Source organism: Cynara cardunculus (assembly GCF_001531365.2).
Source record: "Cynara cardunculus var. scolymus isolate 2C chromosome LG 3, CcrdV1, whole genome shotgun sequence".
Lineage (NCBI taxonomy): Eukaryota > Viridiplantae > Streptophyta > Magnoliopsida > Asterales > Asteraceae > Cynara > Cynara cardunculus.
In genome coordinates this window covers 40178466-40203414 of record NC_037530.1, presented here as the reverse complement: position 1 = coordinate 40203414, position 24949 = coordinate 40178466, and the positions used below count along the sequence as shown (strand labels likewise).

Genomic DNA, 24949 nt, shown 5'->3' with positions numbered 1-24949 from the left:
CTCCTCTAACCCTCGTTGCATTAGGGGTATTTTTGTCTTTTACATCTTGTCGTGTTTTTCATTAAATTTTGCAAATCCTATTTGACTACCCACTTAAATCAGGAACCCTCAACTTATTACTTTCTACTACCACCACCATCACCTCCCCTCTGGTCATTTTTCTGCCATCACAACCACCAGTCGATTCAAACTAAAAGCTTAAATCAAAATCTGAACCTCAAACTCAAAATCAACAGATCCATGATGAGATTATTTCAAATAAAAAAGTCCACTTCATGAAATTGTTGCTTTACAAAAACTCATTTCAAAGAAACTTAAGATTTCTTTATTTTCCTAAAATAAAGTTGGTGAAGAAGAAACAACTGAGAGTTGGGATTATGGTAGAGGAAAAGGTACAAGAAAGTTGATGTCATAGCAATGCGGTGATGGTGGAGATGTGGAGTGAGGAGGGTCTTGGAGACGTTGATTCCATCGTTTGTGCAACCCATCCAAAAGAGGTACCACCACATAGGGAAGGTTCATCAGAGATAGGTTCTTGGAGGAGACGGTCTTCCATACGAGCCAACATCAACAAAGAAGCTTGGTGTTGAAGAAAGATTTAGTCATAGTTGCAAATCTTTCTTGGTTCAAAACCAACATCGGTATTAAGTTATCAAAGTGAGTTTTCTTAGACTTTCAAGGTAGATGGTGTTATTGGTAGCAAGGGAGTGTGGATGGTTATAGTAACCGGAAATCAACAGTCAAGGGACGATTGATACATAAGAATGGTGGTATATTTTGTAGAAGTGGTGACATACTTTGTTATATATGCATATTACATGTGTGTTTTATAATTAATATAGTTGGATTTTATTTTTTAAAGAAACTTGAGAGAAAAATGTTAAAAGGTCTAAATATGAACAAGATTTTTTAACAGTCTTAAAAGAGTGGATTAAATATGAACATTTTTGCAAATTACAATGGCCCAGCCATTCTTTCAAAACTAACTGTTTACTTTAATTTCTGAAAAATAAAAAATATCATAAAAGTATATTTATGAGATTAATTTTTTTAAGCAAATATATTTTAGTAAGTTCTCATAATGTAAAGTATATAAAGTCTTGATAATTATCTTTTTATTATGATAAGTAATTAAAATATTATCATATTTCAATAGAATAATAATAATCATAATAATTAAAAAAAGAAAAGAAATAATAATATGTTAATAAGAAGGTCCAAAGTTGGCTTAATTTGATGCTGAATCAACATCTCCAAGTGCCTAATTGATGCATGTATCAGCATTCATGGCCTGAAACAGAAACAAAAACAAAAACAAAACAATAACGAACCAAAGAATTATATTTATTCATTTGAATTCATCTTCAACAACCCTTTTTTTTAACTTAAAGAGGGAGGACTTTTACTTGCAGAAAGCCAAGCCCATTTTGATTAGAAGCAAAAGAAATCATCAACCAAAAAGCAAGCAGAAACAGAAAGCTATATACACTAACCCCATTAAGCCCATAACTCACAAGAGCTTTCCTTTCATTCATGTCTTCTAATCAGCCTAATAAGAAGAAAGTGTATTAACCAACATTTGTTAATTTGTCTCAGCAGCTGTTATGGCCTTTGACATGGAAGCATCTAAAGCGGCACCACCTCTGTCATTCTCGTCCAGTCGCACAACCTCAGAAAAACTCTTGGACATCTGCCTGATGAAATCATTCACAACGTTTTTATTTTCGGTTCCATTTCCCACCTGTCTTGCTTTACGTTCTTGCATGGCTTTCTGTCTCTCTTCATAAAACTCGAAGTCATCTAGGATCGACATATCAGTCTCATACTTCTTGAAAATGTTCAGCATTTCAATACCTTGCTCAAATTTCACCTGTATTATTTCACATTTGCAAATAACTCATAATCCAAACATATATATAGGGGTGGTCTCAAATACAAACCAGGTAATCCTTACAAATCATACAAAACCACTATATTAGGAAACAATTGAGATATTTATGGACAATTATCGTGATTCATTAATCATGATTAAGATACAGAAGATGATAAGGTTCATTCATTATGGTCATGGCATTAGATTAGGAAAGAAAATAAAATCAGATATCTATTAGACTAGATGGACGGCTAAGATTAGTTTGTAAAGTTTGTTAGAATTGCATGGTTTGTAAAGTTTGTTAGAACTACATGGTTTGTAAATGAAATGTCCCCTATATATAGGGTCAGGTTCACGGGAAAACCTCAAAAATTGAAAAACTGAGGAACACCCTGATAACCGTTCTTCTGAACCTGAACCTATATATATATATATATATATATATATACATATATATATATATATATACACACACACATATATATATATATATACATATATATATATATATATTAAAATAACAAATAATTTCAAAAGTGTCATGTAACAGAGCAGACAGGAAGAACTTATGAAGGGTCCTTATGATACAAAAGAGAATGAGGGACGTGACCATTGAACACAGATGATGGCATCCAGTTTCTTAAATATACGAGGACATCACACAGAACTTTAAAGGTCAATTAACACATAATAAGATAGTACGAGATTTATCAACGATATGTTTGTGCTTTATATCGGCTATACTATTTTGTTGAGGTGCAAGAGGACTAGATTGATGCATAGTGTCACTAGAATGCGTAAAAGATTTAAGACAATCAAGAGAAATACTCTTTTGCTTATCACTAGTAAGGACAAGAATTGTTTTGCCAAAGTGGGTCATAATGTAAGAACAGAAGTTCTTAAAAATATTGAACTTTGAACAATCTTCCATAAAGAATACCCGTGTGCATCTTGAGAGATCATCAATGAAAGTAACATGAACACCTAACACCAAAGATACACGAAGCATGGTTTGGAACCCAAACATTAGAATGAACAATATCAAAGGAAGACGACTCTTTCATTAATACGATTAGAAAAAGAGACCCGAACATGTTTTCCTAACCAAGACTCACACTATAAAGATTTTAAAGGCGAAGTAAAGGTATTAGAGACTACAAGAAAGATTAAAATTGTGCTCCAATTGCTTGTCCCATACTCCGGTCATGTATCAAGAAGAAATCAGTTATAGCATAATTTAGGAATGAGAATCAAACGGAAGGACAATTCCGGACCAACAAGGAAGTTTGTAAGACTCATCCAATACCCATTGCGTGAACTCTAGTGGATATTGGTATGTTTAGTCTGAACATGTAGAGAATTGGAGGTAGCATTGTACTGATGTTTAAGACATGGATTGGTTTCTACTTCAAGAGTAACATAATGTGAAAGTCTGGATTGTGATATTTCAGGAAAATGAGGAATTACAATATACATGGCTCGAATCCAAAACCCATCCAGGAGGCTTAAAGTGAGACGGACAAACCGTAAAATTACCAACCACAAAGGTTGCAGAGGAGTTTGCCTATGTGGGCTGCCATGAGTCACAAAGACTCCTTATATTCAGTTATTCACTACTAGAAAGGGTAAACACTACCAAACCCTTTGTTTTTCAAGAGGGTTCGGTCATTGTGATTCAACTGAATTAAATGCAGAAGGATGAAAAATGCCATGAACATTGCAATGAAACATTTGCAAATGAACAATAATGCATTAAAAATAATTCCAAATACTAAAGATGAACACATGAAAACTAGCGCTAGTTGAGTTTTAGGCTTAATGAGCTAGGGTTTCGATCTGTGGCTCTGATACAAATTGTAATATACAATAATAATTAAAAATAATCCTTTGATTTTCGTTATGCATAAAACCTTACAATATACAGGTATTTGATGCCTATATCTTAAGAAACAACCATCCTATTGATGCAAGTAAATCAGTCGTGATTTACACCTTGATACATAGGATTTCATACGCCAACCGAATGGTAAGAGAGAAAGAAAACATCTTGACGGTATATCTAATGTAGTTCTTATATGTGAGTGTGCATACATATTGAGCATGGTTTTAAAAAAGCGGAAGAAGGCGTATGCCTCATGGAGTGCTTCAATGCAGCCAATCAAGCATTTGAGGCAGCGCCTCTAATGGCCTTCATGAGACATACGCATTGGTGAACCGCGCCACAGGTCATCGAGGAAAAATGCCTGCCTTGTGTTTCCGTACTTTATAACATTGATCTTGGGAACAATGTAGTAAACAAAACTAATTCAAAAAAAAGTTGCTGCATTTGCAAATTGAATTTTACCTGTTGTGTATCTCGACTGTTTGTCACCGGCTTGTTGTCATTATTTTCGAGTACTATATGGCGAAACTGACTGTTAGGAACATCTTTGATGATATGCCACTTAACTGGGAACTGCCCGCTCCATTTGTCTTGCTGCCAGTAGTCGACACTCTTGTCAAAATCAACAGGTCCAATCATTTCAGCCACACCACAAAATTGACCACTGGCATTCACCTGTATATTGATTTAACAAACATAATCATTTTGCCGCTCCAGTGGAGGTGGCATATAAGATAGAACTCTGGTATAAGGAAAACGATATGCAGCAAAGTAATCCAAAGAAAAATACGAGTATGCACTTAAAATCAACTAGACTTGCATAATACTCTTGTTGATGACAATAGATATGATTACCGGTCTACGCTGCTTAACATGCTAACTTATACTTCTAGTCGGTACCCAATAACATAAAAGAGAGAACTATACAGAGACCAAAGTGCAGTGATAGACCCTGTAGACTCTTAAATATATTGTAATTATAGGTAAAATGTTAGATATATATTAATATAGGTTGTCAGTATTAGATATCTTCTAATTATACAGTCATTTTAGATAATATCGTAATTATAGGTTGCCAATTAGATAGATTTAGTTTCCTTGTTTAGGCCTAACATTTTATACATGTTCTGGTGATTACCTCACGATGAATATAGATAGGAAAAAAAATAAATTCCAAGCTACTGCCAGTAAACGCCACACCATTATCAGGCAATGAAACATTAAGCTGCTGCCGCCCTCTTTTAGTGCAACAGAAACCTAGTTGTATCGTTGTCTGCGGTGTAATGAAACCCTAGCCATGCCACCGCTGCCTCCCCCTCTGCTGTGCGGCTGTCCTGCTTGCCTATTCTAGTGCTACTAATCCAGAAGCATCACCTGCTCGAGGGTTTATAGCTGCCAGAAATTAGAAGGCAGTCGAACTTCTACTTCTTGAATGAAAAAAATGAATATTCAATACTATTGCCTGAATCAATTTGTTCATTCTGAAGTCTTGTTTCGGATTTTAATAAAAATTCATCATGTAATACGAAGTTCCAGCTCAAGAATCAAAGTTTAGTGACGTTACAATCTCAGGTACAATTAACTGTTATGCTGCTTTGAATATTCAATTAAACTGAACTCGACGTATTACACATATATCGAACATGTTTGCTCAAAACAGCTTGGACAATGATATGATTATTTGAGAGCCAGGACCCTCCAACCCCTAAAACCCAGGAATGAAAGCTCAATGATAGTGGAACCCTAATGGCCCTATAGAATGCAATGGAACTACAAGTCTCGTCCAAAACTACCCTACCACAAAGATGTGGAAGCGCTAGTAGTCTTCCTTCTTGGCCAAGAATTTCTCATCCCATTAGTACTCTATTTGAATCCTAATTTAGATGCGAGCACTCATATCTCACTTAGTACATGAGGCCATCTAAGTTGTTGAAGGAGCTTTGAGTTCTGTCCCTCTAACTCTAGATGTTAAAGTTGAAGAGAAGCACACTAAAATGGACATGATGCAACATCTCAATCTTGGCATTCACATATCACCTTACTCAAGAAATGTACTAGAGTAACTATCACCTTCCTGGGACAAACATATCTGTATTTGCAACTTCTAGTGCCAAAATGTTTTGAAAAGGGCAAGTATAAGAAGATATGATGCTTCTATTGCAAGGACTATGAGCACAACTACTATAACGACCCAAATGTCCTATGTTTGGGAAATCTAGTCACTTGTTGGAGTGAGATACAAGTTTTTATTTCTTATGGCAGTGTTAAATCCAAGTATAGCATTGGCTCTTTTGGCTGCAACAACTTCCAAAGAAACTCACAGCACAAATCCAACCTTTTGTGAAGATGTTTACAATAGTTGAGCGACAATCAGCATAACTAAGAATCATGCGCACCATGACAAAAAAAGCACAACGAAAACGATCGTCATTTCACATCCGAGAAAGTCAACACTAGGGTCATTTAACTCAACTATGTTCCTACAAAACTACAGGTTGCAATTATCCTCACCAAAGCCCTTCCTAGAAATAGTTTTGCCAATTTGATTTCCATGGTAGGTTTATATAACATATACAATAAAAGATGAGGGGAAGCATGGGAATATGCGAGTTTTTCATGTAAATAAATATAGGATAGTTGTTTCTTGTGGTATTGAAGAAGGTTAGGTAGTAGTTACTATTTTGTAGGATTGGTTGCAAATTATGGGGGATAGATCATCGGGCTCCTTCCTTTAAATCTTAGGTTGTAAACTACATTCAATTTCAATGAATTCTATTCCAAATTTCTTTACAGTGTATTCAGATAGTTTCATTATCATCCAACTTTTTTTCAACACATATTGATCTCAAAATTCAAAGCTAAGCGATTTTTTCCATAATGACAATGTAGAACTTCACTTGTTGCATGGTAAAGACTAACCTGCAGGAAAACATTTCCATGGTTGTCAAAATATCATTAGGCACCATTAAGTTCTGAGCACCACGCAAAAACTAACCAAATACAAAATAAAAGGCAAACATTTTTTAGCCTCAACAATTTAAGGCAAGTCTAGTCAATTACAATGGCATAAGGTGGCAAGTATGGTGCATAAGCTTTGTGAGCATATGGGAGAGAAGTCTATGTACACAATCATTACCCGGTATTTTTGCAAGAGGTTGTTTCCATGTCTCCAGGTGAACAAATAAATCCAGCAAACTTCTAAACCATGAAAATTGAACATTTCTAGGCAAGTAACTAATAAGTGGGTTTATAGCAAATTAAAGAAAATTGAAGCAAGTCGTATGGATGGTACAATCTTAGCTTGAGATCAACACTAATGGCTCCTCAGCTTATAAAAAATCCACACACTTCAGTAGTGATCATAAGCTTGAAATAGAGTAGGAAATATGGATTTTGCATAAAAGAGACAAATAGAAGTAGACAGTTATTCCTAATCCCGATTAAATTTTCAAATATACTCAAAGCTTGATTGTACACGTGTTAAATAGCAACCAGAAGAACATCCACGATGCAACTATCACTCACTTATAACAATCAATGAAGACCAGAAAAAAACTGCTGGTTGATGTACTCGAAACTCAATTTTTTCAAAACTAAAAAAGAAAGTCAGAGGGAATAGTCAAAACGAAACATTCAAGTTTGTACTCAGTTGTAACAATTGCGTAGACCTGGATAATGAAACTACTCATGTTGTATACTGATATACCATATAAGTTGATCAATTGTTATGTAAGTCTCTGTGAATCCTTTTTTTTGGGGGGGAGGGGTGTGGAGGAAAGAGGGAGGTTGGAGATGTTTATTACCAAGGGCCAGTTAACTCACCGAGAAAAAAAGAAATATGCGAACAGCAGATTGCTTCTCCTTTGCTTCACGATATGCAGCATCTAATTTCCTATTTCCATTAGATGTGCTGGCCCAAATACTGTATTTGATGCTTTTGTGGACATTATCTTCACTGTAAGATTTGATGATGAAAAACTTAGCATCACTATACTCTGAGTCTGAGACACAATCTGGGAGATTATAGGATGCATCAATGGTCTTGAGATAGGATAAGGTGCTTTTATTACCACCAGCTGGAGGATTGTTTTCACTTGCCAACAGACCTTTTGGTCTTGAGGCCCTTGGTCCACGGTTTTGCTCACTAAGAATATCAAGAGTTCCGCTACAACTGCAAAGAGGACCATTACCCCTACCACGTCTTCTGCCGTTGTCAAGAGAAGCCCACCCTCTACCATCTGTTCCTATATTGGAGATTGATGAATTCCCAAAGCCAAGGCCAGGATTGAGACCACTGTTCAGATAGCCACTATCGTAAGAGCTTGCTCCAGATCCAAACCCATAGAAAGACGGCGGCTGCTGAGATGTCTGAACAATATAAACATGAAGGTTACAAAAATATCACTACATTTTCAGGTAAAAGGCAGTTGACCATCACTGTTCCGCCACTGAAATGATTTATAACATAGTATAGATGAAAACATCAATTTCTTACAATGTAGTCAATTGGCTAAACATAGAAGATGTGTTTTCACTAGCTTCAAAACTTTTTCGCTTATATACTGACATATGGGGACCATCTTGTGTAAAAAATATCTTAGGCACATGATGGTTCATCACCTTTATTGATGATCATACTAAAAATCCCTGGACATATTTATTGAAGAACAATCTGAATGTGCACATAGTTCAAAGACTTTCATCCATGATCAAAACACAATCACAAAACCCAAATTCAGGTTTTTTCATGCTAATAGCGGTAACGAATACTTCAATAGCATTTTCAGGCAATTCCTTACTGAAGAAGGCATCATCCATAATAGTTCTTGTATAGATACGCCTCAAAATTGAAAACTGACCTCGAAGAATCGAAGAATTACAGATGAATTACAGCTAGGCCATGAACAGCCAACCATCGCACTGTAAAAATTGGATAGGTTCTTTTTCACAAATAGGAAGTTTCATAAACTAGGCCGTGAACAGCCAACCCTGTTCTATAGAACCCCATCCAAACTCTTCAATCTTGTTTTCCTAAAAACAGAAGTTAATTTACCTCTAAAGTTTTTGGTTGCATTGTGTTAGTTCACATTCATGACCACAAAAGAAGTAAATTAGACCATAGAGCTAAATGTGTTTTTAGAATATCACCAACTCAAAGGTTATAAATGTCTTGACCCTAGCTCAAGAAAAATACTTGTAAATAGGGATGTTATATAATTTGAAAATAAACATTTTTTCAAAACTGCTTTCGGGGAGGAGAAAGCATGTGAAGCTCAGTTACAGGAAACTCATGAAATCATGGTATCCCTACCCCTATTTTTCAAACCACCATCGATTTGGAAATAAATTATTTGAATCAAACCAGGAAAAATCTAATGATGAGTGATGACTCTGCTAAAAACAAAGTTTCTACTCTAAAGATCCCAAAACTATTGTTCCCAAAGCTCCAACAAGTGAACTATGGGTGTATTCAAGAAGAAAGAAAGGGAACATTATTAGAGAAATGAGGGCACTAAAGAATTTCCTGAACATTAGATTTTGTAGAGATTTGATTGTATAATTGTATATCCTTTCCTTTTGTGGGATTAGATTTTATTTTGTTTTTCCACTATAAACATGTCTCAGTTTTGATACAAGGAATATACAAAAAGGAATTTCCTATTCCCATGTCTAGACTGTTACATGGCAATGTCTACCATAAATTCTACCTTTTGCCTCAAGAATGAACTGCCCATAAACATGAGAGAGAACATTAAAAAAACATTCATAATAATGTAGGGTAGGATTCATAGAAAAAACAAAATATATATATATATATATATAGAGAGAGAGAGAGAGATAGGAGAGAGGGTATGATTGGGAGCAATGTTGTGTATGTTGCACATAGATAGATAAGTTGTGGTGGTGTGTGGTGTGTACCAATACTCCATTTTATTTGTCTCAAAATTCTAAGAATAAACAAATATACTCATTAATCTTTTTAGCAACATTTAGGGACTCCGTTACTTAGGATAAGAGAGACACACAATTTAGATAATAAAACTTATGTGAAGTTCATTGCAATGGATTTTATTTTTTCCTGTCAGCTTTTAATCAGAATGGGTTTTTATAGAACCACGTAACCTTTTCTACCAATTATAGTGCATTGTACATTAGTTGATCATGGGACAATGAATCTAGATAGGTGTCCTATAGATAAAAGATGGCAATCCTGATGCACCAAGGCTCCTTCTTGTTCTTTAGTTATTCCTCCATATAAATTGTTCTTTCGTGTGTTGCCTCTAAAGTAAACTTTTAGTCGCACTTTATATTGCTAACCCAGGCTGGACAGAGCTAGCAGATAACTGTAAAGATGCCTTCACACAAATGGGTATAGTCCATTGCATGTGGTCTTTCCCTTGCAATTTTCAAAGAGGCTCCCATCACTCAAACTCAAACCCATAACCTTTGAAATTTGGATCATAAAGGAGTAAACTTACCAATGCTTCAAGGTTCGCCTTTATCTATATCCTATATATGACAATAAATAATAATCAACAGGTTCAATAATTGTATAGATGAATGAAGTTAAATACAAACCGATCCAAAGTTCTGCTGGAAGGAGCCAAAACTGCTAATTGCTTGAGGAGATACGGACGGCGATACTGGCACAAATGATCTCTGTCTATCTGATTGTCCTGGCCAGTCTGACCAAAGGCCTCTAGTTCTGAGTGCATCCATATTCTGCTGTGAATCCTGAAAACCAAGTCTCCCAGAAGGATTTACAGAAAAATTGCCTCTGCCAAGAGAACCTAGTGGTGATGAATAACCAGGTCTTGGACCATACAGCACTCCATCAACATGTTCACTGCTCACCAAAGAGTTCAACTCTGGCTGTGAAACTGGAGTTGGCGAAGTAATATATGGCAGGGTAGGAGGACCAGGATGCTGATAATATGGTGATCCAGGGAATGTATATTGCTGAGTGGAGTATAACTGAGCATCGCCACCCACAGAAGGGAGAGGTGTGGTGACCGGAGAATATGGACCATACGGCATTTGTGAATTGTAGCCATAACCCGTGTGAAACACAAGGGAATTGTCTGTATACATGGTCTAAAGAAGTACATAAAAGTAAGTAAATCCAAGGGACCTATAACTAGGAAATAGATGTGCAGGCAAGCACCAAACTTACAGGAGATCCAGCAGTATCCAGTGTTTCGGTGTTAATGAATGGAGAGTATTCATCCCATTTACCAGAGGCATTTTCAAAACCTGAAGTTGCACAAAATGGTTCTTTAGTTGATTCTTGAAAGGAGGGGGGGGGGGACGTCATGCTGAAATTAGAATACAATTAGTTCCACCGTTGGGATACAATTTGCTCCCAGGAAACCCTATTACACATGGCATGCTAAAAGAAACAGCAGCCGCATGAGAAATCATTGTATGCAGTGTTATTGACATGACAAAAATCTGTTCCCTCCTGAATCAACTAAATCTGGAGAAGATGACAGACGAAAAGCCGACTATATATCAAATTAACTCTAAATGGTCTATTAGTTGGTACTTCTTACATCACCTAATGAACTCATATCTCAAAGAAACCACATAACACGTTTTCACATTCATCATGCCCTAACTCTAACCTGATAGATATCATAAGAAATAAACACACAGATCAAATACTCACAAGAAAAAAATGCAAACAATTTTCGAATATATTTGGCTTTGTAAAAATCTCAGATGGTAGAACTTTTCCCTAGTTTTATAAGATTCCCAAATAACTATAGTTGTTTACAGAAGCTCGTCCCTTCAGTAGATAACCTACAAACATTATAATCATTTCAACTTTCAACTGCCTCAAAAGCCTTGGACTTGACCAGGTATATGGCCAATATGGAGAAGAGATGGCATGACTATATTTATTACAACAAAAAGATACACCAATATTACAGAGGTACAAGATAGTAATACTACTGCCACAAAAGATGATTTTATTTGCCATACTTACATTGAACATCTAGCATTATTTCAAAGTTAATGGAGACTGTCATGCAAAATCCAGGAACCAACCATTACACAAACATAGATATAACAGTATCTTGGATATAAATGAACATCTGAAATAAATATTAAATCTTTTATATGCATTCAACACTCTATTAATAGATAAAAGCATGCTTACTGCACTTAGAATTCACATTTACCAATAAAACAAAACCAAGTGAGCCCACTATATCCCACCCCGAGGTGGGGTCTGGTGGGGATAAGATGTACGCATATTGGACCTCTACCCCAAAGAGTAGTGTGGTTGTTTTCGTGATGCACTTACCAATACGGAAAAGATCTATTAGTATAAAAAATCTATATTCTGAATATCAAAAAGTATCTCCAAGAACTGACAGCTGAAAAATAATTGAAAGAGACCTTTATAGTACATTGTATGTGCTAGGGGGGCACAAATATTGGGTGGATAGACAGTGAGATCTCCAGCCACATTGAAGGTTCCTGAGTGACTAGGACTATCCCTTGAATAGCTGATTGCAGCATCCTGAGAATTATTAGGACAAGCCAACATCTCATTTATGAATGAAAGAGACAAATATGGGATAACCAATGCCAATTATCATTTATATGCTCCATCTAGAATCAATGGGGGAAAAAAGTTTGTTCACGCATTAAATGACAACGTACAAAGAAATACCTGTTCCTTTATAATATCAGGTTGCACCAGTTTCTCTTCTGCATTCATTACCAAGGACTCGGTAATAGCAGAGTCTTGAGATACCAAGCAGTACAAGAACTGTCCATAAAAGGTTAGTGTGCTGAGTAGAAACTTGAATAAGCGAATACAAAAATTTCAACAGTTCACATTGTTCAACACATAATCAGCATAGTTATAAACCACGCAACCCAGTACAATCCACAAAGTAAAAGATATGAATCTCGTATATTGATTACAGTCATGCTTGAACTACCATTGTGTCAACAAATCAAACGGTATCTGTATCCCTTACTAAGTCGCTTTGACATTTTTTATGTCCATGTTAAATTGACATTTGACCAGGTTATCTTAAACTATGTTCCATTAGCTAATGTGCAGAGTTTATTCATCCAAAACTTATTAGTAAAGAAATGTGCAGAGTTCCTTTATCTGAAACTTATTAGTAATATAGAATGGGAATGAATAAAGTCACCAAAAAAAAAAAAAGAACTAATGGGACAAGTACAACGCCATTAACTAAAATCAATATATTCTAGTTCATCACTAGAATTAGTTTTTCATGGGGGAAGTTAGTTAGCTGTGTTGGTTACTTTTGATAGATGCTAGCATACCTACTGGGATGTGTTTCTTGTAGTTTCTAGTATAAAATAGCGTTTAGTTGCTAGACTTACTTTCAGTTCTCACTGTAGTTAGTCTCTCACACTCTCCCCGGTCAGATTTATCATGAATTTGCTTTGCACCAAACACTAATCATGCAATCATCATTCACATCAAGATTGTAACACCCCCTTCCCGAGATGGAAAAGGAGGTTACCTTTGAACTTAAAACAAACTGCCAACAAAAGCATACAAGGCACTATGAAACCATAATTAAAAGAAACACTCTCAAATATAATATTTGTCTCGAACGGTACATTTTTTTTCTTCCAATACTTGCTCCATAACAACAATAAACCTACAAATTCTTATCAAAAAAACCTCTTAGATATGAGGACACTTTGAATCCCTTACTCCTTAGTTTCCCCTTGAACACCTGCGGCAAAGAAAGAAAGGCGGCTCAGCCATATGCTCAGTGCCCCGGATATAATAGATAACAAACAAACACTCGAACCAGACACCAATTAATACAAAAATCTGAATTTGGGCAACGAACATACTTTAAAGACGAAACTCGAATTGCCAAGTGTACATGAAAGCTAGATTGAGTATAACATATACCACATCCAACTTCAACAACAACATAAGGAAATACCCACAAACAAAGGAAATGGAACTAAAAGAAGTTAGGCCGAACAACTCGATTTTAACATGCTTAATCAAGCCATTAGAAAATGAATATATCCAAATTCATTGTTTCACAAGAACAAATCTTGTCAAAGATCAAAACTTGTCAATACATACCAAAGGAATACGAAATTAAATCAAAATCATATGGGATTGTGTACCAAGCTCGAACAAGTAACTGCATACGCTTGCATTTCATGTCACACATAAACAGATACAATGTGCCAGACATAAGCCACACAGGCATGTATTCTGGGCGTGCACATCCAACTATACTAATAACGTGAGACGCAGTGTTGAACACTACGTCACCATCCACTCTACAAACCTATCAAATATGCTAGGACCTACCCATACGCCTCCTACAAAAATCTCCGTCACACCAAGGCTAGCTCTCACCAAAGCACAAATCAAAAGGAGACGTCGTGGGTTGATCAAACCGCCACGGATGGTGTCATGTCATCGCCACAATGACGTGCATATGGTACCACCACAGGTGGTTAGTAGCTCGATACCCTAACGCATAAACTACGAAAGTACGTCACGTCACATGCGATCAAACTAAGATGAATAACAAATTGTTCTAATTACAAAACAAGTCATGAGGCATTTGACTAAACAAGAATATCGACTATTCCCCTTAAAGCTTTATATTTTAGAACACAATTTATGGAAGGATTTACAAATTGAAAAGGAGTTTAACTGGTACGACCATACGAGTTAGTAAACCATTAACGTAACTTCATCTATGAACTCTTACAAAAGATATAAAACCAAAAACATAAAGTAAATCAAATCCAAAAGTAGACTCGGAATTTCCCACTCATAACTTTTCTAAATCGGACGACACTTGTTTCAGCACTTCACATGTTTAAGACTGCAACATCTTCTCACACTTCAAGTAGGTTTTAGAAGAGTATATCTAAACAAAAGTTTTAGATAAATGTCTTGTCATTCCAATGAATCAAGAACCAATTGAATTGGGTATAAAATATATTTTATTTGAATTTCTGAAAATCATTGGGATGTTCCTGTCTAGAACGAGACCAGTTTTGGAAAGACCAGATTTTAGATACCTTAGCATTAATATATCACAGTTTGCTTTTGTCATAAAATTTCATAGCATGCATCTCCAGTTTTTCAAAAACATACTGTATGAACTAATGATTTGTTATGATTTTTACAGATAACAATAAATTTTCATAGTGAAAGTTAGCAGATTTATATATAGAGTTCGATGTTTCTAGCATATTCAAATATCTTATTACATGTAAAATCAAAAGAAGACTCACCCAAGAATACACACACTCAAACGATCCACTGATCGAACCAAAACACAAAATAACTTTGGCGGAAGTAAGAACACATTATTCACGAAATCGAACGGAACTAATAGAAAGAAAAACAAGGAAACGTACACATCCATTGAATCAAATAACGCAATTGGAATTAAAAATCCGTGGATCAATAAACACACAGGAGGTAGACATAAAGAATCGTACCTTACTTCACATATAAAAATTGCAAACGAAAATTCCATCAGATTTCTTCAACAAGTCTTTAAAAACATGAACCAAGACTTCAACCCAATCTCGGATCTACTGCTAAAACTCCACGATTTCTGTAATTAATCTAAAGGTTTATCGAATCTCTTGAACCATTATATTTTTGTAAGATGGAACCCTAAAGATAGAGACCTTATTTGATAAGCTTCCGAAACAAACAATCCGAAGCCCACGTTCACGAATAATAATGTCTCCTACAGCAACAGAACCACTGGTTTTTTTTTTTGTTTCTTTTTATTTTGGTTCGTTCCTAAATCCAAAGGTTTTAATAACAACCCCCTAAGTTGAGTAAATTACATTTTTGGTCCTTGTGGTTGTTATCTCTTATCATTTGGTCCCTATTTTAAACCAATTACAGTTTTGGTCACTGTGATTATCATTTTGTGACACTTTTGGTCCTTATAACTAACTCTAGTTAAAATGTTAATAAATTTAAGAGTATTTTGGTCCTTTTACTTTCTTTTTTGTCTTGTTTTATGTTTTATTAGATTATAGAGTTTACAATTTTTGTTCCTTTGGTTTGTCTTTTTTTTTTCTTTTTGGTCTTTTCTACCTTTTTCATTTTTTCATTTCATTTTAATTTTTCATTTTATACCTTGTTATATTAATTAATAATGATAGCTTTTAACTAAAAATAAGTGTTTTATTTTAAGGCAATTTACATGAAAAAATAATGTACCTTAACTTCATTCATATTTTGGGTAACGTATTTTCAAAACTTTCATTTTGATACCTAAGATGTAAACTTTTAAACATTTAAGTACCCGGATAACCAGTTGAAGCATTAACCGGTTATCATGTTATGTGACGAGTGATGTGATATCCAACTCAGTATTATTTACTGACATTAATTTTTGTAATCTAAAATTAGTCTTTTTTAATCTAAAATTAGTTTTCAACCGGTTACCTGGTTATTTAAATGTTTAAAACTTTACATCTTAAGTATCAAAATAAAAGTTTTGAAAATACATTACGTAAAATATGAATCAAGTTAAAATACATTTTAAATTACTTTTATTTTAAGAATACATTAAAGTTCTTTGTTTTTTTAAATGTAGACAAATAACCATTAAAGTCCTTTGTTTATTTTATACTTTTATCTTATTAACATAAATAATTGTATATTAATTAAAATGTATTTAAAAAATACATTTATTTTTTTACAATTATATCATTATAATAATCTAATCAATACCTTGAAAATAAGCTGAATATTGATTTTTTTTAATTTAATCAAACTATTAAATATCATGAATACTTACGAATTAATTTGTCTTATAGCAATAACAATCACTAATATGGATTAAAAATACTTTATCGAACTATTTTTTACAAGTTATATCATTATAATCATCTCGTCGATACCTTGCAAATGAGCTCAATATTTAATATTTTTGAATTTAATCGTATTATTAAATATCATGAATACCTAAAAAAAATATAGCAATAATAATAAATGATATGGATTAAAAATACTTGAGACAAAGATTGTCGTTTCGGCTTCTCAACTTCACAATCGAAATCATTTGTGCGACAACACGCACGGTATGTTATTAGTTAGTTATTAAAAAATGCTCCAAAAAATAAAAAAAAAAAATCAAGGAACACCTGGTAACAACCATTAATCTGGATGTTATACCCATAAATACATGCAAGTTGGTTTTGGTCTTTTAGGGGGTGGATTGCTTATCTGAAACAACATATACTATTTGATAAAAGTCTTTATCAATGTATTATAAGTTAGAATGGTTTAACTTTTTCAAAACATTCTTATTACCGATTTGGTATTGGTATAAGTTATTTATCCAAACATTCAAAAGTATTTATTATCGGTGTCACACCAAAATAAGTCAATAAATTATTTTTATAAACAATCTTAAACACCCCTTTATATATTTATAGACATATACATATACATGTGGAGAGCATTTTTACTTTTTTACAAATTTGGTGGTATTTAAAAGAAGTTGACTAAAGATTTGGATTTAGAGAATAGGAGTGAAGTTAAGCATCTGTACGTGGCAAATTGCTGTACCTTTCCAACCTTCATCTTCTTCCTTATTATTATGTGGCTGGAGTTTCTGCTGCTGACCTGGCTGCTAAGCTATACTGCAACTGCAAATCCACAAAAGGCATGGAAGCACCATCAGATAAGCTAACAAAATGACTACTGCAACTGCTGCACTCACCTCCACTACTACCTCCGGTATCGGCGGTGGTAAAGTTTCTTCTCATATCAAAGTTGCCAACGATTTCGCCCTCAATAACACCGTCACCACCTCTAGCGGTTTCAATTTTTGGAGTGCTGCTACCACGACCCATCCTCGTAGACGCTTGGTATTCTCAAGGGCGTCTTTTTCATCTCCTCCCCCTCCCGATAAGAAACCACAGGATCAAGGTGATGACAAGGAGGATGGTATTGATGATGACGTACAAGGCGACGATCAGAATCCTTCATCCGTCTCTGTGATGAAGAGGCTGGTCGACGTGAATCCGGTTGGATTAGGGAGACGATCCCGACAAATATTTGATGAGGCATGGCGCAAGTTTTCTGAATTGGGACAGATCTCTAGGACCACCCGCATAAACGACGAGAAGAGCCTTTTTATTCAGGAGGGTGGTCCTATGTGCGAATTTGCAATTCCGGGGGCTCAGAACACCACTGTTCTCGTGGTTGGTGCGACCAGTCGTGTTGGTCGTATTGTTGTCCGCAAACTCATGCTCAGGGGCTACTCGGTCAAGGTTTTTCCCCTACTTAGAAATTGGACTCGATCATATTTAATCCCCATGGAAGGAATTGGTTTACAGTCAAAACACATACAAACATTTTCCAAGTTAGGTGATGTAATGGTGGTTACTATTCTCTAGCTATCCATGGGAAGTTCTATCTTCCAGTGGTTTTGGCTGATGGCAAGGACCTCGTGGCCCGTTACATTGATTTCGATGCTATGAAATTAACAATCTCACTCACATTCCAAGTTGCAAATTTGATTCATAATTCGCTTGCTGGATTATATACGAAAGACTTTGAGCTATTTGTAGGCAACTCCTTTTTTTTTTCCTTTTTTGAAGGGTGTCCCAGACTATGACCAGACTAATCCCAGCAAACCGTGACGGCAAGAAATCAGCCCTGATAAACTCTGTGCCACAATTGTTTGTAGGCAACTCCTTCGTGGAAGAAAACAGAGTCCTTGCAAATGCAAAAAAAAATGTTGCCTAAAAGGACTTTCATCCCTAACCCTTGCAAAGCCACATCCACTTGCAGACTAGGAACCTTATCTTATGTTTTCATTGCAGTATATCTGACGTCAAGCTAATTTAACCTGATTACTCTTCTGATTAGGCTCTAGTTAGGAATGCAGATCAAGAAGTTGTGGACATGCTACCAACTTCTGTTAAGGTTGTGATTGGGGACGTTGGAGATCCTGCCACTCTCAGGGTTGCTGTAGAAGGCTGCAACAAGATTATCTATTGTGCCACTGCTCGATCCTCTATAACTGTGGATCTCAACAGAGTTGATCATCAGGGTGTATACAACCTCAGCAAAGCCTTTCAGGTTTTCTTTTTTCTTTCTGCAGCTTCAAAATTATGCCATTGGTGCTAATTCTTAAGATACCATGTGTTTTCTTAATGAAGCTTGCAAATTTCAAATGTATACCGTTGTTATACGGCACTTATTCTGCTCAGCTGCCATTACCATAGACCTGATTCTTGTTTCAATGTAGATTCAGTCGACTGAGTTTCCATAGCTGTGGTGCTGTTTTTCTTTCAAGTTGCTCATTAGTCTTTTGCGATGCCACATATGCTTATTATTATGCGGCTGGTTTCAGGACTACAACAACAAGCTAGCGCAATTGCGAGCTGGAAAAAGCAGTAAAAGCAAGCTTCTACTTGCAAAGTTCAAGTCTGCAGATTCCTTGAAAGGGTGGGATGTCCGCAAAGGAACTTATTTCCAGGATGCAGTTGCTGCTAAATATGATGGAGGAATGGATGCTAAACTTGAGTTCAGCGAAAGCGGAGAAGCAGTTTTTTCAGGTAATTATTTCTAGAAGCCTGCTAAATACCCCAAGTCTTCTTAGTGGTGAAAGGTTTCCTGTTGTGAATGGAACAGCTTTAGGCCCATAACATCTTCTTGACTACATTTCTGCATAACGTAGGTAGATGATTGATGTTAAAGAGTTCAATGATCAAATTTCTCTGTCAAGCCTTACTCTTTGCTATGTAAATAGGTTATGTTTTTACACGAGGAGGATATGTGGAACTGTCAACCAAGCTATCACTTCCTCTTGGTAGCACGTTGGACAGGTATTTCTCAAATAGCTCATGGTCCAGGTTTCTCACCAAATTATGCTTGCAGGAATATAGACCTTCCAATATTTTTACTCTTGAATCAACCGTTAAGTCTAGTCTCTCAACTTCAGGTATGAAGGTCTCGTACTTTCTGTAGGGGGGAATGGAAGGTCCTATGTTTTAATCCTTGAATCTGGTCCTTCAGCTGACACAAGCCAGAGCAATCTGTATTTTTCTAGAATTAGCACAAAAGTAGGGTTTTGCAGGGTGAGCAGTCTAATTCTTCAACTGATAAATGCTTGGTCAACGGTTATGTGCCATTTAACAGTCTTATTTAACTTTTCTGCTTTTGACAGGTGGGAATCTTACCTCCACATTTTCTCATATTTTTCTTGATAGGTAAGAGTACCATTTACTTCGTTTCGGCCAGTGAATCCTGCTGATCCACCATTGGATCCATTCCTTATACACACCTTGACCATACGCTTTGAACCAAGAAGACAGGTTTGTTTTCAATACTAACAATTCAGTGTTATGTTACGTCCTAAAAGTCATCGTTTTCCTGTGTGTTATCAAACTTCATCTCATTCTTACATTTAGTACATGACTTCACAAATTATTTCTTTCACTGGGGACAGGGGAAGATGGATAAGTACTTCACAAATTATTCCATTGGTGATGGTTTGTGAAGCACGAGACAGGAACCATGGGTGAACTTATGTAAGTCATGACCAAGTAGTGTAGCTTCTAGGTGGGTTTCCCAGGAGATGTAGTTGGTTGGGTTAATTTTAAGAATAAGGGAGAGCGAGATGAAAATGAAAGGCTTGGTTGGTTCGTTCAGATTAGGAATGATGAATTGATTTTCAGTTGATGCCACGGAGAAATGGGAGTAGAGACCCGTGTTTTTTTTAAGTGGGTAGTAGAGAAAATGGATCAATGCTCTGATAACCAGAGGAAAGAATGTAGTTCAATGAAGAACTCGATTTTATTATCAACATTGGGGGGGGGGGTATATACATATATACATACATGTGCTAGCGTAAATACAAGGTAATAAGAATCCTAAAGATAATTACGATCCTAATTAAAGGGAATAAACAGGGAGAAGAATATTGACAACAAGTAATTAGGAGACGGGATATGCTTAATCAACAAATTGAGACCCTTTGGGTGACTTGCAATGCCTATGCTTATTTCGTGTTCTTCCGTAAGAGAAATGGCCTTATGATTGCCGGTTGGCATTATGTGTAGCTGCAATTGTGATTTGTGATCACAGAGTGATGATGCTTATGGGAAATCTCAACTGTTCTTTATCTGCAAGGATTCCAAGACTGACACTTTGTAGGTATTAAGGTGGTGAGATCTCAGAAAGGATAGAGGAAGTATTTCCTTCACATCCTTGCTGAAGTAGACATGTTGAATAGTTGGGTTGCCAGTTCCCCAATGATACCCAGTGTGAAGCTTCGTCTTCCTATTCCCAGTAGAGCATGACATCTTAACATAACACATAAACATGACATAAATATCATCCCTTACAACATGCGTAGCAGAATCATAAACATATGTTTAAATGTTCTTCTGTACAGCTGTTCGTACGTTGGCTAACCATGCAAACAAAAAGTCTTATGTATGATTTCATGAGACGAGTATATCAAGCTCCCCATTAACTTCTGACATCTCCCTCTGTCGAATTTAGTTAAATATCCTTTTGAACTAATCTTGTGATTGGATCCATTGGAATTTTAGATGGTTTACAACCAAACATACCTCTCTCCTTTAGTAAGTTAATCATAACTTCTGTTGTGAAGCCAAATTACCTCTGCTAGATCATGCTACCTCCATTTCATGATAAAATCTGTGGGCTCAGTGATATTCAATCGTAAACTCTCTAGTCAAAATTACTAAATCGAGTTGTCTTTCTTGGAACATTGATGATTATTGAGATGACAGGGCACATTTTGAAGAAACATCACATCCATACTGTTGCAAGTCCTTTGGGTGGATGGGCGGTAACATTGGTACCCCTTTTGGCAAGAGGAATTTTCTGAGAAAGCCTTATACTTATGGATTTAGTATAAATACTAATGATGCCGGCTCGTCTCTCCATTCCAGTCACTAGCGACCTATAAAGCAATTAATACAGTCATGAGAGTTGGCCCCAAACGATAGAGATAAAGCTTTGTGTATAGACTGATAAGATGGTGTGTAAAATTATCTACGTGTCAAGAGTCATTGGCCATATATTTTTACCTCCTTTTACAAACCATTTGTGCACACCCGACAAGTGTCTGATAGCACCCTTGGGACTCATTACTGTCCCTTTCACTCTTTGGGGTTTGTTGTTCTCATAGCCCTTTCGTCCCTAATGGGTTTATTTTGGTTGCTGAGCCTTTTACCCACTCTCAGTGACGGTTCCTTCTCGGCCCCTTCTGCCTCTGGGGACAAGCATTTCATGTAGGGGTTGTAGGTCTTCTTTTATAGGCCTCTCAGTATGTCTCTTTGGGCCTGGTGTCTTGTACAAATACTTCAAGATTTCAATTACTTTTGGAACAAATAAGGAAAACCGTGTTATTCTCTTCTCCCCCATTCGTAATACTTCAATGCTTGCTGGTGACAACTATTATTCCATCGATGAGAAATAGGCTATACTGGTTCTAGTTCTCTTTCATCTGTATAGTTTTATTATTCGTGGTTAAGCAACACAAGCACTCATATGACTTTGAGTTATCTGCTGTGTAAGTTGATTCAGACATAAATGTCATCTCATTTTATAAGATGAACTAGACATTATGCTATGAATTCTGATTGTTTTGAGTTATTTTTATATTGACAGAGGCCTGCTGAAGGACCTGTTGGAACGAACCAGGACTTGAGAAGCTTTCAAATGATACTGGAATATATAAAAGCATTGCCAGTAAGTATTTCTAAAGTTTTGCATGTTGTTGTTTCTGTAAGAGAGCTGGTGCTTTCTTTTTTTCTGTTATATCCTTTATACATTTATTTACATTTTTGGTTTCTGGTGTGTGTCGGGTCATCGGAGTTATGATAATTTACGTAATGATCTTTTTTTTATTTTTATAATACTCACAAATCTAGGCTTATAGCCAACATATTTTTGGTTGGTGCCTTTGGCATGAAAACCATAACTATCATACAAAACCAGTGCATCATTTAGAGCCTATTTGGCAACCCTAAGGCTTTTGATTTTTGGCTTCTAGCAGAATTTGTTAGAAAAGAACTACACTTTTTGACTCAAACTCAAAAGTAATGCCCGTTGAATTTGAATAGTGATAATAAACGTGTATATTTGGAGTTGAATTTACTTAAAAATCATACTTTGAAAATTCATAAAAACAAAAATTTCTCCCAAGATACTACTTAGGTTGTATTTGCTTATTACCAGAAACTAAACCAAACAAGACGAACCCAGTATATCCCACCCAAAGGTGGGGCCTGGGGGTGAGATTTACACGCACTTGACCTTTGCCCCCAAAGAGTAGAGCGGTTGTTTCCATGAAGACCCCCGTCTTGCATAAAGTGGATAGTCGGGTATCAATGTCATAGTTGTATTTTAGAATTTGAATGACAACCTGTTTTGCAGACGGGACAAGAAACGGACTTCATCTTAGTCTCATGTACAGGTTCGGGAATAGAAACTAACAGAAGGGAGCAGGTTTTGAGAGCCAAGAAGGTCTGTTCTTTCTTTCTCTCTTTCTCTCTTTCTTGGTATCTGTGTGTTTACAGCTAACTTAACTAATGAGTTGGTTGAGATCTCTAACAGGCTGGAGAGGATTCCCTGAGAAGATCAGGCCTTGGATACACAATAATTCGGCCGGGTCCGTTAATGGTGAGTTGATCACGGCTAATTGCTTCTGTGGGTTTATGAATATAAGCCATCAATTGAGTTACAACATGAGAAAGCAGTTCCTGAGTCCTGTTGGACTATTAACACAAGGCATTTCACCATTGCTTATTGGTTTGTATTTTATCAGGAAGAACCCGGGGGACAACGAGCTCTAATTTTTGACCAAGGAAACAGGATATCTCAGGTGGGAATTAAGAGTTAATACATACTTGATTATTAATGTAAATAGTTGGTTATTAAATATTAGAATCTAAGCTACTTGTAGGGGATCAGCTGTGCCGACGTGGCTGATATATGTGTAAAGGCATTGCACGACTCGACTGCAAGGAACAAGAGCTTCGATGTCGGTAGCATATTTTTATTATTTACTACTTTACTTTAACCTCAAATGAGTGTTGGAATTGGGGCATGATGAACAGGTATGCTATGAATATGTTGCTGAGCCAGGGAAGGAGTTGTATGAGCTGGTATAAATCTCTAGTCTACTATAAATTATCAGACTCTATACGTAGCGAGAAGACAAGAAGTTATAATATCATATATGATTACACTTCTTTGGTCTTTTGGGTGTGTTTAATCATATATGACTAAGCGTCTATATGTCGTCAATGCGACATGTGTTTAATCATACATGATTAAACTTATGTATCATGCGCGTAATCACGCCTTCTCGCAAAACGTTTAGGTCCACGTTTGAACCTGCCACTATATGTTACGATATATAGCGAGTATCTTCACTGTATGTGTTATGTGTAGGTGGCTCATTTGCCGGATAAAGCAAATAACTACCTAACGCCAGCATTATCAGCTTTGGAAAAAAACACATGATAAAGTGAGTGTTGTTTGGTGGATGGTGGATGGTGGATGATGGATGATGGATGCTTGATGTACATGGAATTGCATACCTCTTTTACTATATATACTTGGGATCTCAACATGAAGACATATATAGAAAAATGTAACATAGCGACTTGAATTATGTTGTTTTTGTGTTTACAAAAGCCATTATTGTTTCTTTATTGTATATTTTTTGGGCAAAAGAAAAATACGTATAAGATTAGGTGCTTAAATAAGGGGTGGTTTGGTTGTGTCTGAATGAATAAGTTGTCCTCTTTACAAGGGGTTGATAGTATTGATTTTAATAATGATGTCTGAATGAAATTGCATAAGAGTGTATTCGACAATCTCCATCAGCACAATATTTATAACTTTGACAAATAAATCATTTTTATGTAAATATTTTTAAAAATGTAAATGGTCATTTTGTTAGGCCTATATTGGTTGTTTTCGTACAACATTTTCTAACTAGATGTTCTCTCTTGTAAAAATGGGCTCATTTAAAATTTTGTTTCAATAAAGTTTTTTCTGGGTTTCGTCCATTTTTAAAAGAAAAGAACATTATATCAAACTACTAAAGGGTCTTTGACCTAATGGTATCGTAGCATTTGGCCTCCTAGGAGGTCAGGGTTCAAACCTCATAAAAATT

General features: G+C 35.9%; 2 protein-coding genes across 6 annotated transcripts; one reads left to right on the top strand and one right to left on the bottom strand.

Moving 5' to 3' along the window:
- Positions 1-1300: 1300 nt before the first annotated feature.
- Positions 1301-15506, bottom strand: LOC112508641. Of its 5 annotated transcripts, XM_025113317.1 has the most exons (10): positions 15246-15506; positions 13438-13492; positions 12439-12537; positions 12162-12285; positions 10930-11009; positions 10335-10850; positions 7862-8123; positions 7578-7768; positions 4218-4430; positions 1301-1870 (listed from the first exon to the last, which is right to left on the bottom strand). In XM_025113317.1, exons 3-10 carry the CDS (start codon positions 12484-12486, stop codon positions 1583-1585), a joined length of 1722 nt encoding a protein of 573 aa, XP_024969085.1. In that variant the 5' UTR covers positions 12487-12537; positions 13438-13492; positions 15246-15506; the 3' UTR covers positions 1301-1582. The 5 variants fall into 5 exon arrangements, with proteins under 5 accessions (XP_024969085.1, XP_024969083.1, XP_024969084.1 ...); XM_025113315.1 differs by having other exon boundaries at positions 7578-8123; XM_025113316.1 differs by lacking the exon at positions 15246-15506 and adding an exon at positions 14095-15230 and having other exon boundaries at positions 7578-8123.
- A 1846-nt stretch (positions 15507-17352) lies between these two features.
- Positions 17353-24628, top strand: LOC112509856. The gene is made up of 13 exons (XM_025115046.1): positions 17353-18050; positions 18652-18864; positions 19139-19343; positions 19538-19613; positions 19730-19865; positions 19998-20102; positions 22432-22512; positions 23200-23289; positions 23380-23445; positions 23591-23647; positions 23729-23806; positions 23883-23930; positions 24220-24628. Exons 1-13 carry the CDS (start codon positions 17472-17474, stop codon positions 24289-24291), a joined length of 1806 nt encoding a protein of 601 aa, XP_024970814.1. The 5' UTR covers positions 17353-17471; the 3' UTR covers positions 24292-24628.
- Positions 24629-24949: the final 321 nt, after the last annotated feature.

Excerpts from the sequence above, each read along its gene's own strand:
- LOC112509856 (XM_025115046.1), top strand. The coding sequence starts at position 17,472 with ATGACTACTGCAACTGCTGCACTCACCTCCACTACTACCTCCGGTATC. Across the intron at positions 18,865-19,138 it reads ACCTCAGCAAAGCCTTTCAG|GACTACAACAACAAGCTAGC; the intron begins GTTTTCTTTTTT and ends GGCTGGTTTCAG. Across the intron at positions 23,446-23,590 it reads TTCGGCCGGGTCCGTTAATG|GAAGAACCCGGGGGACAACG; the intron begins GTGAGTTGATCA and ends GTATTTTATCAG.
- LOC112508641 (XM_025113315.1), bottom strand. The coding sequence starts at position 12,486 with ATGAATGCAGAAGAGAAACTGGTGCAACCTGATATTATAAAGGAACAG. Across the intron at positions 12,286-12,438 it reads CTGATATTATAAAGGAACAG|GATGCTGCAATCAGCTATTC; the intron begins GTATTTCTTTGT and ends AATAATTCTCAG. Across the intron at positions 11,010-12,161 it reads ACATACAATGTACTATAAAG|GTTTTGAAAATGCCTCTGGT; the intron begins GTCTCTTTCAAT and ends GTGCAACTTCAG.